Source organism: Triplophysa rosa, linkage group LG1, assembly GCF_024868665.1.
Source record: "Triplophysa rosa linkage group LG1, Trosa_1v2, whole genome shotgun sequence".
NCBI lineage: Eukaryota > Metazoa > Chordata > Actinopteri > Cypriniformes > Nemacheilidae > Triplophysa > Triplophysa rosa.
The window spans coordinates 36,664,556-36,683,251 of NC_079890.1; the positions used below are offsets into that span (position 1 = coordinate 36,664,556).

An 18,696-nucleotide genomic window follows, 5' to 3' on the forward strand; every position below is an offset into this window, starting at 1 on the left:
ATCAAGTACTGTAACACTTACAGTAACACCACAATTCAATATCAAGTAACATTTGACAAGCAAAACATCTTCAAATGCCTTCAATGAGTCTCATCATTAAAAACTTGATTTAGTTTGACATGTGTGCTTGTGCACTAAATAAATGTTACTTTTATATATATATATATATATATATATAAACTATTAGCTGATGTAACCATATTTATAAATGTTTAGGTGTGACTAGGTCCAAATACTTGGGTCACTGTACACCTCAATATACAGTAAGTGCAAGTAGTTCCTTCTGTGTAAGAACACACACAATGCAAACTGTTCTCAAAGTGATGGTTCACCCCAGAACACAAAAGATATTTTGAAGAATGTTGTTAACCGGCCGTCCGGCCCCCATCCACTTGCATTGGTTCAGTATCCACACAGTAGAAGTGAATGGGGGCCAGTGCTGTTCGGTTACCAACCTTCAAAATATCTTCCTTTGTGTTCTGCGAAAGAAAGGCATAAAAATTTGAAACAAAATGATTTCATTTTTGGGTGAACTGTGGCTTTAAGCATCCATAAGGAGGCAGTGTTCCACTTTCCAAGACACAATGCATTTACATTGATTCTAGTACTACAACCCCATTGATAACGTTCGAGGCTTTAGATGCAAGTGAATACACAAACCTTTTTAATAATTTATGACTTGTTTTCACACTGACCTCATGAAATGCCTACATGCTTTATCGTTTGTTCGCACTCATTGATCAAAAATGTTGTGAGAATTCAGAAGAATGAAGCGGTGAAGTTGAACTGGTCTCAAGTGAAATGCAAGTCATGTCTCTCTAACCCATCTACGTGTGCAGTTTGATATCAAACTCTTGGTGACTCTGTTCATCTGCAGAAAACATGCTCAAGCCATGCGTGCAAGATGAAGAATGCAGTCTTTCATTCTTCACATCTGAAGAAATGTCAGTGTGTGAAAGTTCTTTGTTATAAAAAAGAAGAGCATGTGAAAGCAAACGAGATTACAAGCTTCACATTTGAATGAGTCAACATATTGTTTCTATTTAAATCAGAGCGGTTCGTCTCCAATAGTGATGCACAAGGTCGTATGAGGTCTCCAGTAACCTGTACCTCTAAACATCCCGGCGGCCTCCGTCATTTCATTGGATTTGAAGTAATGCGACTTACAACATCCGGGGACAAATGAAATGAACATTTACTCTTTCATATTTAACATTGAATATTTAACTCATCAATCTCACACCCACATTTCACATTTCATTTGATAGTTCCCGTGAGTGGAATAACTTGGAATCAAGTTTAACATGACCTTTAGAAAAACTGAATCTTAATTGAAAAGTTAAGCAATTGACCTTTGAGGACTTTCGTCTGATAATGACTGACGCTGAGGAAAGGTTTGCTACGCACTGAAAACACACTGCTAAACAATTTTTTGCTCTTAAGCCTTGAGAATATAAAAGGCTTTTATACAGTTTCACCGGCAGTTCGATCAAGCCAAAACCACAGAAACCTTGTTCGTTTTTTTACAAAATGCTCACTCACATTTATTCTACAAAAACGATTTAATAAAGCAAGCAATATAAAAACAATGGTGTCACAAAAGTGCAATACGAATATTTAATATGACAAAACACAACTGACAAAATAAAAGTGTAAAACAAAAATAACACAGAGATATGCAAAAAAAAACTACATGTAAACAAGAAAACATGTCTTCCTATTGGATGGTCCTGAAACATCAGTGAGAAGCCTAAACAAGCACTTAACAACTTAACAAACATATAATCACAATGGAGAGCTCAAGCACAACATCAATAACATAATGAATTGTGTCTCAGTGCAACTAACAAAACGTGATCATATTGATAATCGTTGTGTGTTTTTAGCACAGACTATCACAGACACAAAATGACTCTTTAAACCAAAACAAGGACAAAGTACTTCTGCGGTAAGTGATGAAATATTAGGAAATATTAAAAACAGTTTGGTGATTGGTGACTGCAGATCTTCTGTTTTTCCAGAGAATCTGATTGTTCAAGACTAACAAACAAATAAAAAAATTAAAAGATCATGCAAATCCAAACAAACATATTTCTCCTGCCGAAAAAAAAATATTCCATTAGAATACCCTTACATCCAAATAGCTCTTTCCATTAAAAGTTTAAAACCATTACAAAATTCCTTTTTGTAGTGTGTTTTGGACATTATTCCAGTAGGATTTAACATCCCACCAATAGAATCCAGTACATACCAATAGACACCATTACAGTTTCCATTAAAACCAATACAAATCCCTTTAAAACCATCATAACTTCTTTTAACGGTTTTTATTTTTCAGAAGGGTGTTTACATTCTTGGTTTAATTTGGTTTTGTTTACAACCTGTTTACAGAAGCAACACAGTTACACTGTTAGTGTTCGTGAATTTTAGAAACTTAACAATAAACAAGCTGTTCATTAATATCGAATGCATCGAATCACAAATATCTTTGTTTTCTGTAAACAGATGTATTTATTGTTGGTAAAGCTGCATCGTGTACTGTAAGCAAAAAACTGACAAAACATCGGAGCTGACATAAAAAACCCTAACATTTATAAACTATTCTACACAATATTGGAAAGTTGTATATTGACAAATTATTGATTTTGTGCTATGTGTTTTAGTCCAAAGGTCACTAATACAAGATCTATAAACAGTGAATAAAATTCAAGCAGCAGTCAGTGAACGCTTGACTGTTACCTGTAGCACCAGATTCTTTTACAGCACCAGGTGGTTTACTTCTTTCCATCTGTAATAAATAGAAACCTCAGGTAAACTCAACCTGCAGTGACATGATGTCACACATGGACGGCTGCTGAAATCTCCCTGTCTATGATTAAGAGAATAAAAACGGTTTAGTAAAATAACATGAAACAAGGGTAATAACCATCATGAGCTGCAGTTTTAATGTAAGTTTTTGGAAGAGTAAAAAAGTACAAAATAAAGATAATATTTAATATGCTTGTACCATTTGTAAACAAAGTACTAAAAATGTGCTTCTTTAGTCATAATGTTAATGAGATAGTTAAGCTTCATTCATTTGAAATGAAGAGGAGAAATATAAGCACCATTAGTGTTTAAAAAAAATAAAGAAGCCAAAATAGACGTATCTGTCACCTGGTATGCAAGGGATAATGTACAGGCAGATGGTTGTTATCGCAGAAATAAGCCCTGACAGTGTGATCAGGAGGGTCTTGTTTCACACTGAAGGGGCTTATTTCGCGATAACAGCCGGCTGCTTGTACATTATCCCGCTTATTACACGCCTACTTGCCACACGAGAAAAAAATAGACATGAAATGTGAATTTGAAGCAAATTTCTACCGAATGCAGACCTTCCGCGAGGAAAAGCTGTTTACTTTCGGATTTAAGGTCAGAAACGACCTTCAAATGTCACGAACAGGCAATTTGGTTGAATCCTTTGTAAATATATGTTATTAAAAGACATATTTATGTTGTAAAAAAAACCTGTCAAAATGATTTGCTGCATCCGGGTTACCGTGTGTTATTAGTTTTGAGCGGTTGTTATCTGGGAATAACAAACATGCAAATGTGCCAATCAGAATCAAGCATTACAATGAGCCGGGTAATAATATGATTTATGGCGTGTTTACACTAGTAGTTCGGTTTTCTTGGTTCTCTTGGTCTGGACAAAAAAAAAAGAAAAAATATACAGACCACTTTGCAAGATGTAAACACTGGTCCAGAAGCACTTCCGGTTTTAGTTTTTATTTATTTATTATAATTAATTTATATTTTTATATATGTATTATAATTATTTTTATCTTGCGTATACATTTAAATCTTTAAGATATTTGTTTAACATGTTAAATTGGCTATAAAGATTATGTTAGTTTTGTTTTGTTGAAAGGTTTGGGTTGTGTTAAAGAAACAGGAAGATTTTCTGGACCAGCATTAAATCAGCCTTGTGTACGTCATCACAACTGGTGTAGACAGGGTGTTACTATTAGGGCTGGGCAAAAAAATCGAAAAATCGATTAATCGTTTTTTTAAACAGATCGATTCAATATCGATTCTCAAAAGCTGTGAATTGATTTTTTTCTTCTTTCATATTTACGCAAGCACTGAACATTCATTTACGTTAATGTTATTGCTACTACTATCCACTAGATGTCACTTTTTACAACGGGTGGATGTTACAACAGGGAGTCTCCTTCATTCATTGCTTAATTAACATGGGATCCGGGTGTGTCGTCGAATTTAACATCACCTTCATATAAAAGGCAGCGGTTCACATGATCGCAGCCTCTATTTACAGCTATTTTTGTGAAATTTTGTTTGTTATACTGCATCTTAAATTTAAAATAACTGTTCTGTTTCAATATACCCAAGTGTTTTTAAAGTTTAATATACAGGTTTGTGGCTCTTCGTTTCATTTTTTAATTCACCATTGTAATGTGATATTTAGGCTACTGATCCTTTTTAGAAATATCTATAGGATTTGTATTAAATCTATACCCAGATAGCAAGCAACCATTGAATCAATGTTAAAAAATTGTTGATTTGTCAATGTTAATTGCGTTGAATCAATATCACTTTTGCACCTGCAATTTATGTTGAAAAAATGTTGAAATTTCAACAAATCACAATTATATTAACTCTTGTATTTTAATGTTAAGTTTTCTTTAACTGGTCATGTTTAAAAGTAAACTTTCAAAGCATCTCTTTCTCTATCAATGTATAAGTGTTCTTATTAAAGCACTAATGTAAACATTGAAAGTGGTAAAAGAGTTGCCTGATCACAACAATGGTGATTTGTTTAAATTTCTAAAAAATGTCTACATTAATTGCAGGTGCAAAAGTGATATTGATTCAATGCAATTAACATTGACAAATCAACTATTTTTTAACATTGATTCAATGGTTGCTTGCTATCTGGGTAATCATTGACTCGAATCGAGAATCGGAATCGAATCGAATCGGAACATCAGAATAGATACCCAGCCCTATAGTTACTATTAAGCTTGTCACATTAAAGCATTCGTTTTTTGCAGTTGCTGCTTCCCTATACTGTTTTTATACGTTTTTTGTATGTGGTCTCAGTTTCTAAAATAAAAACATAATATTTAAAAAAAAGCATTAGTTATGCCTTGGAAAACATGAGGTTAAGTCAAAGATATCCGTTTTTAGAATCGACATTTTGTACACATTTATATAACAATTTTGCTACGGTATAAATCTTGTTTCTGTATCCTGAAACCAAACCAACTGAGAACCGTCTTGGTCCTGTTCAATGGAAGCAGGTCCGGATGAGTGTTAAATCCCCTCGACTCTCAGCGGCGTGTGGTTCGATCGCTGCCCCTCGAGTTCAGCCCGCACGTCTTACAGCACTGCGTCCGGACCGACGGCAGCTGGCATCGGCCGAGCCACAGCAGAGTCTGACAGAAGCGGAGTGTCAAATGGTCACGTAAACACGGCTGACCTGAAAGAAACCCGCAGAGACGAAACATGAGAGACATTATAGTGCAGACAGGGTGAGAATGCCTCGGCTTGAGGGGAATTGCCGGTGTGTGTGAGCACACAACACATTACAACAACACAAACACCTCAGCAGGTATTACAAAACACTCAATACTGCCGACTCTACTGTGAATAGAAACTTAATACAAACATGCAAATGAATAAAACACTATAAACATAAGTTTATAAGTATATAAGTGGTATGGTTGTTTTAAAAATGTAGCTTTTACATTTTCATGCATTTGTCAAATGCTTCAATGAAATGTGACGCACAATGCATTCAGTTTATACTTTCTTTTTATCAGTATATGTGTTCCCTGGGGAGTTTTGTGTTGCTATTGAATGCTCCAACAATGAAGCTACAGGAGGACTACGTGTTTTTTTAATTGTTTCTACCTTAATGTCAGTCGATAAGATGGAGCCTGCTGTTATTTTTCTATTTATTTAAAAGCTAGAGATAAAGCGAGTAATATCACAGACAGGCATGATTCTGAGCAGGGCATTCCAGGACATTTGTAGCAGGTGCAGGAAGTGTATTTATTTAGCCATTTCTGGGAGTGTGAAATAGAAAAATAATTCTCGTGGCTATCTATAATGAGCTGCTCCTGGTAAATCATGATGACTTGGGTTAAAAAAGCTCACAGTAAATTAAAATAGTTTTTAAAATTTAATAACACACGCACACGCGCGCGCGCATGCACCCCTCGGCAATATATCAAGAAAGACCCCTTATAGACACAATAGTTTCTAGCAATTAAATTTTTACTACATATCCTGTCAATGTTTTACATATTTTACTTTGTTATTGTTGAGATTAAAACATTTGTGATGTTACATTATAGATGCAGTTTTTGTTTTACAGCTAGTTCCAATTATGTCCGTTTTTTTGTTTATAATGATCTAAAATGTTAAAATCATTTCAATTAAATAAGAATGCAGGAATATATATACATATATATACAGCTGCGGAAAAAATTAAGGGACCATTTCAAAGCACCATTTGAGTTTTTCACAATTTACTATTAATAGGTATGTGTTTAGGTAAAATGATCATTTTTGTTTCATTCTGTGAACTACTAACAATATATATCCCAAATTTGAAAACAAATATTGTTTCTATTTGCATTTATTTGCAGAAAATGAAAACTGGAGAAACGGCTGAAAATAACAGAAAAGATGCTGTGTATTTTTTTCTGACCTAAAAAAAGTTCATATTTACTTTTAAGCAATACAGCATTGTCATATTTCTACATGTATTTAGGAAAAGTTCAAAAATTATTTTTTGTGATCACCTGGAGTTTTATCACAGTTTTCATGTGTCTTGTCATGCTGTTAGTCTTTCACATTGCTGTTGGATGACTTTTAGGGATGCACCGAATGTTCGGCCGAAAATAGCAAAAAAAGGCATGTGATACGATCAAGCAGCAACCAGCGCGAGAGAGAGAGACGCGCGTGCGCTTTATTAATGCAAACAACGCAAACATTTTGGAAGTGTGTGTGGAGCATTTTAAAGTGTCAGAGAAAGACACAGCATGTGACTTGTCTCGCGGAAGTAAATTTCCAAATGAAAGCGTCTTTACCGGTCGGTAACTTTACTTCAGACGGAAGCGGGCTGTCTGACAGTAGCCCCGCCGCTCGCGACATCCTTTGACATCATACAGTGGTCACGTGCACACAGTTCCCTGAACCCTACTAAACAACTTGTCAAAGTATGTTCTGTGCATCCACGAGTGCACCTTCTGAGAGAACAGTGACAGTCAGCTTTTGTGGGCGGAGTTTGGAGGAGACGTGAACTGAAATGGTTGTCAGTCAGCATCAGTCAGAATTGCTTGCATTGGATGTTTTTTTTTTTCTTAAAATCATTTTGCAATGTAGCCTATAATAATCCAACAGTTTTAGTTTATTCATATTTTTATCTTATGGCCTAATGTGGAATGACAGTTTTTAATGAAGTGTTTTGTTGTAGGCGTACAGAGCAACTTACATTACATTCTTTTAGCAGTCAGTTATAGGCCTAATATAGGCTATTCAATATAATTTTTTTGTTTTAATTGACTTTGTTTTGCTCAATATTATTTTAAGTTGTATTGTATTGAAAAGCAAGAGAAATTATAAAAAGCACATTTTGACATTCAGTTTATGCAATAGTGAAAAAAATGGCTAAATAAATAGAAGAAATGCAAAAAACTGTGTTCGGTATTCGGCCAAGTGTTTCATTTTTATTCGGCTTCGGCCAAGAATTTTCATTTCGGTGCATCCCTAATGACTTTATGTCACTCCTGAGGTTTGATTTTGTTGAAATTCAACAGACACTGGACAGGAATGACCACAATACATCTTGAAATGAAACTTTGGAATGGTCTCTTATTTTTTTACGTGGGTGTATTAATTTAAAGTACAAAGGTTTTTTTAAGAAGGAAAGAATAAAAGATTCTTTGTGTAACATCAAAAGATTCTCCAATGACATAAACCAGTCTTTATATTGCTGTGTGGAATGTCCTCTTCTCAATCAATATCAGCTGAATTGTTCAGAAAGGTTTGTGAAATACAGAGTTTCACTTCTGTCATTCTTCATGTGTCAAAACAGGGCTGAACAACACCAAAAGTCCTGGAGTGAACTTTTTGTTTGTTGCCTCAGAGTTTGTACCGAAAATCTGCAGGTAAACCACATACACTATTGATTCAGCAATCATACATATCCATCACCTCCAAACCACACAGCTGCGACAATGAATTTCAGAATTTGTAAAAACTTTCATTATGTTGTCTACAAAGTTTTCTTTTTATTCTTGGTAGGTTTTACAGCAATGTCAAAAAAATGAACAAACTCAGTTGCCACTAAAAACCAGCTATTACGTAAGTACATAAAGACCAGAATCCTTACCCCAATTCATAACAGTAAGTTTATAACAATGATTTATAATCTGAGCACTCAGGCACGACTTCCATTTCACATCATCTGACCTAAAGACAACATTCATATATTGTCATCCTGGCCTCTTGGTGTCTCTAGTATTTTTGTAACCTCTCAAATCTTTAATGTTTTTCCCTTTGTTGGGCATGTTCCTCGATGCAAAAGCAGTCTCTATTATTATTCCATTTGAAAGACATAACACTACAGAGAACACATTTAGACTGAAATAAAATAACAGTAACAACAGAAACACTCAAGGAGTAGAAGGAGATTTTTTTCATTAGAGCAAAGTGTTATACACAATTGCGCACATTGAATTTCAAGGACATTTCCATTGAATTCATTTCACACTTCTAACAGAAGGGTCATTTATGTCAAGACTCGATCTGTCTTAACACGACTCGCGCTCTGAGATCACACAGTGTGTTGACATCAGTGAGGTCGAAGAGCCTCCAGCTGCAGTGGGATCACACGCTGCCCCCCGTTACCCCAGAAGACCCTCATCATCCCACACTAGTGCTCTGTTCACACAGACATGAGATGCGATGTTCTGTAACAGTGACCCTATTACATGTCGACTTTATCAAATATCTCGTGTGCAAAGGTTGGCTTTGTATTAGGAGTGTCACAATATACGGGTATTGACAATAACCGTGAGATTAATAACTGTGATGATAGACAATGTGTTAATACTGCACATATGATAATATCATAAATAATCCAGCATCAGTATCTGGTTGACAATCTAACACGGTTGTGCTTTTTTACAAAACAGAAGCCATGTTTATGTATTAATTTATTATAATTAATAAATAACTTTATATTTAATTATATTGGCATAATGTTTATTTATATTTATTAAATCATATTTATTTACAAATAATATAATAGTTAAGAAAAACTATAATACAATAATAATAATATCATTTTAATATTAAAATGTAATATTAATAAATTATACAATATGTATTCATTAATAATTATTTTTGATATATATCACGGTAATTTTGTTATTGTGCAATATTATGGCCACAAAAAAACATGTAGTGAATACGCGATATTGGAAAATATTTGTTTTTCTTGTAAAAGAAATAAACTTTAAAAGTATTTTCCACTATATTAACCTAACTGTGCGACACCCAGCGACAAAGCGAGGCGATGTCATTCATTTCAATGGAGAGCCGGCGACTTCCGGCGACAGTGACCGTTGGCGACAGGAAGTGGGCGTGTCTAGCTACGCGACAAAGTTGAGATTTACCAAAGATACTAATTGGCTTTGTAACTCTGTCTCCTCTCCACCAATAAGCTGGTGTGCGGTGGGCGTTCTGGCACAATATGGCTGCCGTCGCATCATCCAGGTGGATGCTGCACATTGGAGGTGCTTGAGAAGATCCCCCTTCCATGTAAAGCGCTTTGAGTACCCAGAAAAGCACTATATACTGTAAGTGTAACGAATATGTATTATTATTTAAAGATGTTAACATTAACAAGATGCGCCACTGCCATTACAACGAATGGGGAGGAATGCAGCGCTCAATATCCCAACAGGAGCAAAGCAGTGGAGCTCACATCATTCGTCTCTCGTCAGTTACTGCCGAGTTTGTTTCTAGATGTTACTAGAGCAACCAATGCTAGGAACGCCTTCTAACGACCTCGTAGCAAGAGACTAGCGACACCTAGTGACAGAGTCGCTGGCGGTGTGAACGCACAGTTAACCAGCACTATAACTATGGTATGGCTTAACTGTAATTTAAAACGGTGTGTGTTTAAGATAACACACACGCACAAACACACACACACACACACACACACTTCATGTATTTACATGATATACTGCTCAGTGAGAGATGCTGTGATACATGATGTGCTTCAGCTGGGGGAGGGAGAGAGAGAGAGCTCATTTCTCAGCTTTGACCTCTAGAGTCGTGACCCCACCTCTCCAACATCCTGTAGGGACAGATCTTAAACGATATTTCCTGTATTACTGTACGTCCTCTCTATTGTTTGTTTATTTTTGGTCAATCATTGAGAACTCAAATCAACTTCCCTACTGCTTAAAAAATAAGAAATAAAGAGACAATTCTTCAAATCCATGAAGAGTACGGAGGTGTAAAATGAATGTAGATTGTAGAGGTAAAATAATCTGGATTTGGGTATATTTGACGAGAAATGTTTGACTTCATATTGAGATCTTCAATGATATTCACTTTTTATTGCAGACCTGACAAATCTGAGCTCAGTTTGTGACATTGTTGAGATCTCTACTGGAAAGTTTCCATTTGCTCTCCATTTAATTTCATAGGAGAAATAACTATATTAAATATTAGGTTTTTTTCTCTTACGGGTAGAAATATCACAACACGCCTCAAGCGAAGATCTTCTCAGTCTGTGCTCAGATTTGCCAATATCCCACAACGTATGAACACCAAAGATTTACATCAATCAATTACCAAATTATCTGAGCTATGCTGCATACATTCATTTGATAGCTCTGTCAAACTGAAATAAACATAAAACTGTATAAAAAGGTAACTGTAACATCAATGAAGCTATGTGTGCTATAAAAGACAAGCAATAGATATTATATACCTGTATGAATTAAATTCCTTATGCTCCAGTTAAACATGTGCCCGGTTAACCGCGGTTACCACTAAATCCTGCTGAAACCGAGCTGGCTGCGATAATGCAGGGAATCGATTATTTTATTGATGCGTCACTTATCCGTGAAGCACGTCTCTGGCATCAGTAGAAATGCTGCTCGATCTAAAAGCAGTGCGAGTTTGAGTCGCTTATAACGTGCATTTGAAAAAGCAACACCCGTCAAACATGATCATTATAAATATACTTTATTATCATAAAAATACCTGAGGAGGATTAAGGATCAGTGATAAAAACATGTCGTTAGGCATTTCCTAGAACTACGTGTGTTATGGTCTTCTTCTGCAGTGCGTATTTGGAGTTTCTGCACGAGAGTGCCCTCTGGCTTTCGGATGCAGCAGCATTTTACCGTACTTCACTCACAAGCTGTGCATAAATCACGTGATAGATATTTTCGGTTAACCGGGCATATGTCTAGCCCAGTACAGTATAACCACATTATGCTTTCGAGCCTGTTTGTTTCAGTTCATTGCTAATCTTAACATAACTGGTGGTTTCCAGAGTGGTTTAAGATCTGAATGGTTTACTCTACAGAAACACAGGCTGAACTTATAACACAAAAGCAAGTAGCCGGTAACTTGACTTCCAATGGCCAATGGCTTACAAAACTGTTTGTTGTTTATGTGTTTGGACAACACTAAAATAATTTACTCTAAACAGTTATCCAAGACCTCTCTCAGCATCCAAAAGACTGTCAGCAGTGAGGGACGATCTCAGAGATCCGAGCCCAGCTGCCAATAAAGTAGATGTTATTATCTGAGGCCCAAGAATAAACAAAGCTATTAATAGTCCCTGAGGACACTAGCATTTACAAAACCCAGAGAGGGGAATCCACTTCAGAGAGCATCAAGACAAATATCAGCCAGAATGGAAAATCAGTGATGCAATGAGTGTCAAACTATCAGTTCAATCTATGCCAAAAGCGCCACGATTTTGGCAGTTGTTAAAGCAACTCATTAATTCACAACACAAACAAAAACAAAACTACTACCGGGGAGCATTGCAGCACAATTAGCAGCGCAAAAGGTTGTGGATTCAGGGAACACCAATACTAAAAAAACTTGCTTCGTTCTTGAATGAATCAGCTGTTTTGAACAAGTTGGTTGAATGATTCACTGACACGAAAAATTGCCGCCACCTACTGGCCGATTTAGTCACATTTAAAGTAAGCCTAACATTTTCCTTTATAAGCATTGCTATAAATGCAATTTTTCACACATTGATTGAATAAGTACCCATGTAAAAAAAGATTTTAGTAATTACTACAGTAAACGTTGCTAAAATTACTAGACACTAGTGTTTTTAAATCTTACCACAGTAAATATTATAGTATACTACAGTATTTGCTCAAACTTATCCAATTATTACAGTTAATACTACAAATATTGTAGTGTGCAGTATAATACAGTTCACTAAATACAACATGTTTCATTTATATCTGTGTATTAAGGAATTTTGGTCTATTTTGTAGATTTTAATTCTTAACATGACACAGCATCGCAATATGACTTGGTATCGTGATATTTCACACGGTATAGCATCGTAAAATATGTTTATGGTACCGTGACAACCTAGTTCCAAGGCACTTCAGGGGCCTTCAAAAGTCCAGTGTATGAAATTTAGCGACATCTAGCAGCGAGGTTGTGAATTGCAACCAACGGCTCACTCCACCCCTCCCTTTAAGAAGCACTACCGTGGCTGACAAGACTAAAATGTCGTCACGTTTTAACTTCTTCACTGAAGTACTAAAATGTCGTCACGTTTTAACTTCTTCACTGAAGTACTAAAATGTCGTCACGTTTTAACTTCTTCACTGAAGTACTAAAATGTCGTCACGTTTTAACTTCTTCACTGAAGTACTAAAATGTCGTCCCGTTTTGATTCTTTGCTGAAGTAGATAACGTATTTACGAAACACGCTCTGTCGAGCAGTTTGTCCGTTTAGGGCTACTGTAGAAACAACATGGTGAAAAACATGCAAGGGGACCCGCGGTGTATGGAGATAGAAATAGCTCATCCTAAGGTAAAAAAACACAACGCTTCATTATGTAAGGTCTTTATACACCTCTGAACACATAGTTATGTATTGCATATTGCATTTCTGTCAATAGATCCTCCAAAAAATGACACATTAGACCTTTAAGTGATCGCCCCACCGGAAAGAAATAACTGTGAGCAAACAGCCTTCAACCAAAACAATTCATGTGTAGGCGGATTCGCTAGATTTCTTTGGACAGGTATATCACAAACTGCTCATTACAAATGATATTTTAGCACACCGAGTCGAAACAATTTTCTCAGACAGACCAGGTGACATGTTTCAAAATGACATGATGGCTATTAAAGTGATGTGAGGGAGAAAGGAATGAGTGAATGAATGAAATTCATTACAGGAATATGAAAGGGCAACGGTCAAAGGGTAGCGGCAATTTACGTGTTATTTCACATTTAGTGGTAACTACCCTTCACGAACTTCAAATTAATATTTACTTCTTGCAAAATGAACTTTCACTGTTGCGTTTTTAATCATTTTGAAGCTTTAAAAGTCAATGTGAACTGCAGTCTTGATGCTGGATAACACAATGAAGGTTACAGCAATAACAGCAAATGCAAATTTTGATAAAGAAGTGTTACAATGAGATGTTCTTGTGAGTAAACGCAAATAAATATGGTTTGATTATTTCCTCTCCACATTCAGATCTGATTCCATTCTTGTATGAAATGTCTTCCCTACACTATACAATCCATTCATGACGGATTACATCAAGTCCTGCCCTATAATTCTTCGTGCATATTCAGTTTATACTTTATGCACTTTTGTACACAATCTGTTCTGAAAGCCACAGCTATCCTGAACAACACTGCAGTCTTGTACCGTGTGCAACTACATCTTGATGATGTGAAAAGACTCATGTTGTCCTGCGTCTCAAAATAATCATTGTCTGCTGTGTTGTTTGGACTGCGGGCAGTCTGCCTCACTTCAATCCCCACTGGCCCGTGACAAAAGAGCAGCAATAAATGAGGTGACATGGGTCAGTGAATAGCACAGGCATTCAGTCTGTCCAATCTGAAGTTGTAGCCCTTTATAAAACTTTCTAGAGCAGAACAAGGTAATGATTGGCTCTTTTTAGGATATTAGTTTATTAAAGTGACAAAAGTATGAGTTGGCATGCTGTCGGCCTGACAGCGTCAGGTAACCGCACCACAGGACAAACCACATTCAATACAGACTATTTTCGCAGCTTGTTGTGTGCTAAACTCAAAGATCACGGTAAAATACACAATAAATCTCTTATCAACACATTTCTGTTCAATGCGAGCACTGTGGGACATAATGCAACACAATCAAACATCACAGCCAATCAGAACAGCATATGGTCGATCTTTGAGACATTCCCTGTCAGTCCGGAAAGTAGGCTGATAGAAAAATAAATAGACAAATATATTGTGCCTGATTAATGTTGAGTTTTCCAAGCCCTCCTCTTTCGCTTCATTCAGCGGTTGTATGTTTTTCAGTTCTGCATGAATCTTTTCATGGCTGTGTAAATGATTCACTGCGTGAGTTTTTAATGCGACCGTTTTCAATCACATTTCAGTGTGATGCGCGACTGCGCGTGATCGCTCTTCAGTGTTTCTCTAACAGTGTTGGGTGTAACTAGTTACTAAGTAATTAGTTACTGTAATTTAATTACTTTTCCCTTGAAAAGTAAAGTAAGGGATTACTCTTATTTTTTCTGTAATTTAATTACAGTTACTTCTGATGTAATTAAACTAAATACTTTGTATAATATGTGTGTGTACAGAAGAGGAATTGACATCAAAATTCAAAGTCTAACTTTAAAATCCGCGCTTTAATGTATTATTCTCACATTTGTAATTAATAATAATACTTTGTAGTTTTATATTATTTATTTGAATGAATTAAAAGAGCCGTTTCATGTCTATCCTTGAATCACTTAACTCATCAAGGTTGATGTAGGATATAGAAATTAATTAGTAATAAGTAATCAAATACTTTTTGAAGAGAGTAACTTGTACAGTAATCTAATTACATTGTCAAATGTGTAATTAGTAACTAGTAATTAATTACTTTTTCAGAGTAACTTACCCAACACTGTTCTCTAATGTCGGTGATCACACGCAAATGTATTTTAATGTTGAGTTTATGTGAAAGACGACAGTCTCTTCACAAAGTTTTGATTGTGAATGATCCGCGGGTCTGTCAGTGATGGTAAACTGCGGGAGATGACGTTCCTGCTGACATCCTATTTATGTTTTCAATTAGCCTAATATGATAGCCCATTCCATCCCACATTGTCAGACATTTGGCTATTTTGTGACACGGATAATTATTATTACAGATTACATTATTACACGGGTAAAAATAAATAGATAAATGATTTAGAATGAATGATTGACGTTGTTGTTATTATTAGGTCCTATTTACAACATTTCCATCTATTTACTTATTAAAAGTAAACCAAATAGCCTAAACTACAAATAAATGCATAATAAATAGCAAATCTTTATACAGTAAATGCCTAAATAATTAGGGTCTTGTTCAACTAATTCTCATCCACATGTTTTACTGTCAAGCTGTCATGTGTGAATTAAAGTCTTTGAACTGGTTTTTGAATTGGTGTTTTTCAACTCATTTTGAATACAAGTTACAGAGTTTGCTTAGTTGCATCTGAAAAGTGGAACAAAGAATTTCAGGTAATTCAAATAGGCCCACAATTATAGGCTAAATAAAAGGTTTTATTTTAAACTTTTTGACTCGCCTTTCATCAATTCCGAGGTCGGGGATCGTGGGCTCAGAAAGGTTGGTGACCACTGCTCTGAAGTTACTGTATATAAATAGCTATAAATGTAAGAGAATAGCAAACTTCACATTACAATCATACTGGTTACGAAACAGATGGGTGATATTGTTGGGATCACTTTCAAAAATATTTTTACAGCTGATGAACAATGACAGCTAATCCAAATCCATTCGAATTTTAGGGGTTTATGAATTTTAAATGTGAAACTACAGCAACCGAACTTAAAAAACGTTATCATCCATTAGTGAAATTTACTATATTTACTATAGTAAACACCAAAGTGTGCTACAGCATTATTTTCATGTGAGATATATTACAAACATACCTGAATAAGTGCTAATTTACTAACAGCTTGCGGCAGCGCAAATGCCTCTTTTGGCATAAAAACAAACTACTACTACCATTTACGAAAGAGACGCAGTGAAAATTGGTGCTGAAAATGCGTGGACTGCTTTTGCGACTGAACTTATTGCTTATGTGTTTGTAGGAGTTTCCTCTTCAGATGCAAAATTTATGGATGGAGAATATTTAAATGAATCACGCAACGTCATTTACTAAGGTTTGCGATCGTCATTGTATTTGTATTGGCATGTTTTAAACCATGCGCTGCTCTTGCAGTAGATTGCGTTGGTCATTATGGAAACAAGATATTGCCCCTGTGTTTTTATTGTGTGCCTTGTTAGTAAATCACCCGCAGAAATGTCCGCTCCCATCAGTGCTTTTTTGAAATTGCGCTCTTGCCCTGTTTAGTAAATCTGAACCCTGGTGTTTAAAACAATGTAATGCAATAAAATTATCGTTTTATTTTATAAAGTAGGCTTACTCTTTCATTTAGTAAACGACCACACTACACAATGCTCATTAGGATTGGTGTGAACTTAAAATAATCCTACTCACCAGAGGGGGCGCCATCACATTCTTGAATGTTACACTTTCGTGTGTTCTTCGGTCGGGGTTCATGATCACAATCTATGTGCTCATTTTCTTCCTCCAGTTCGGCTTTAGTGTTGACACATTTCACCAGACGTCTCTGAATCCCTCCTCCACAAGACGCTGAACACTACCAACACACAACAGACAGATCTGTAAATGTGTGTTGATAAGGGTAAAAAGTAATAACATGGTTCATATCAATAGTCTCATGCATATCAAATCAATGAAGCAAAACTAAAAAGCAAAAAAATAATTGTTTGCAGTTGTGAGTGTTTACCTGATGGGAAGAGCTACTACATTAGTAAAACAATATACTTGAGTAATAAACCATAGAAAAACAATAGAAACCATCACAAAAATTATAATTTTCATACAAATGTCACAACTCTGTCCTTCCTATCATGAGGTTTCTGGTCTGTGGACAGAGTTGTGACGGTGCCATGTCTTTTGTGCTTGTTTTGTTATGTGTGGAAGACACGTGGCCATTGTTGTTCACTTTGCGCTGCGTGTTCTCCTGTCATGTCGTTCAGCCCCGCCCTCCTGTCTCCCGTAATCATGCCCGTTGTGTGTGATCTCTGTCACCTGCCCGTCACGTCCCTTTTGTAATTATCCCTCGTTATTGTTCCCTTCATAATGCCCCTTTGTTCTCTGTCTGTTGCCGGTTTGTTGTCTAACCCATTGTCGTCTCTTCATCGTGTCCTTGTATTAGTAAGTTTCAACCTGTTCTTGTGTCACTCGTTTTCTCTAGTTTATTCCCCCACGTGGGAGGTGTTTATTTTGTGTTTTGTCTCCTGACCTGTTTTCCCCCTCGTGGGATTTTGTTTTATGTGTTTTTGTTTAAATAAAGCCTTTTTTTGTTGCTACTCCTCGTCTGCATTTGGGTTCTGTCCTTCCGTTCCGTGACAACAAATTCTTTTGGCTTCCAACACCAATATGAACCATTAGCTGTTTACCATTAAAACCAGTACAGAATTATTTTGTTTAATGCGTTTTGGGTATTATTTCAACAGGATTTAATGGTGTTAAACATTACCAGTAGAGATCATCAAGGACCATTTTAGTTTTCATTAAAACCAATAATATTACCATTATAACCATTAAATCCATCATAATTCAGATAATGGTTTATATTCTTTAAGCAGGATGTCATGTTTATTACCTGGTTGTTATGTGAAGTTGTAACAAATAGTGATAACATGGAGTGAATATCTTCTAATAATGTGATTTTCAGTGTCAGCATCACTGTGTTTGCATGAAATCTTTATTTATTATTAAATTAAAACCTTTATTCAGACATTAGGTCAACAAACTGTGTATATTCTTTTCCATCTGGAGTGAATCTTGATGGTGAATTTTTTAACGAAACTAATCTACAACCAGACTGTAAGACTGTAATTTATGGAGGGGTTTTCCTCGTTTGTTTATTTGTGTATTGTTATAATGGAAAATTCCAAAAAACCCAATTACAGTATTAATAAAGGAAAAAAAATGCATGTACTATATGGTTCACACCTTACCAGGCAAAGATGCAACAAATTTATGAAATCAGTGCACAACGCTATTCATCCAATTTGTATTAAAACTATTTTAAAAAATACATCAAAAAATAAAACATCCTGTAATTCAATATGCTCACCTGACCCCAGGACCCCGTCACCCACTGTGTGCACGGATGCACGTTGCACGCCTGAATGTAGCTAGGCTGTACGTCCTCATTACATCTCCCAGTTTCAGGACACGTTACCAGTCTCTGCTGTTCTCCACCTCCACACAACTCTGAACACTGCAAGCATTTAAAACACATCAGACCGCCCGACTCACAAAACTGAGATAATGAGAGTGGAGAAAA

The 18,696-nt window shown here is 35.9% G+C and overlaps 1 protein-coding gene across 1 annotated transcript in view; it reads right to left on the reverse strand.

Moving 5' to 3' along the window:
• Positions 1-4,931: 4,931 nt before the first annotated feature.
• The window catches only part of LOC130562602 (A disintegrin and metalloproteinase with thrombospondin motifs 7), a 54,561-nt gene continuing 40,796 nt past the window's right edge, over positions 4,932-18,696 (reverse strand). The window contains exons 22-24 of the mRNA XM_057347720.1: positions 18,484-18,630; positions 16,812-16,974; positions 4,932-5,482 (exon numbers count right to left, since the gene is read on the reverse strand). Coding sequence (XP_057203703.1) covers positions 5,334-5,482; positions 16,812-16,974; positions 18,484-18,630 — 459 coding nt within the window. The 3' untranslated portion in view covers positions 4,932-5,333. The remainder of the gene's footprint in view (positions 5,483-16,811; positions 16,975-18,483; positions 18,631-18,696) is intronic.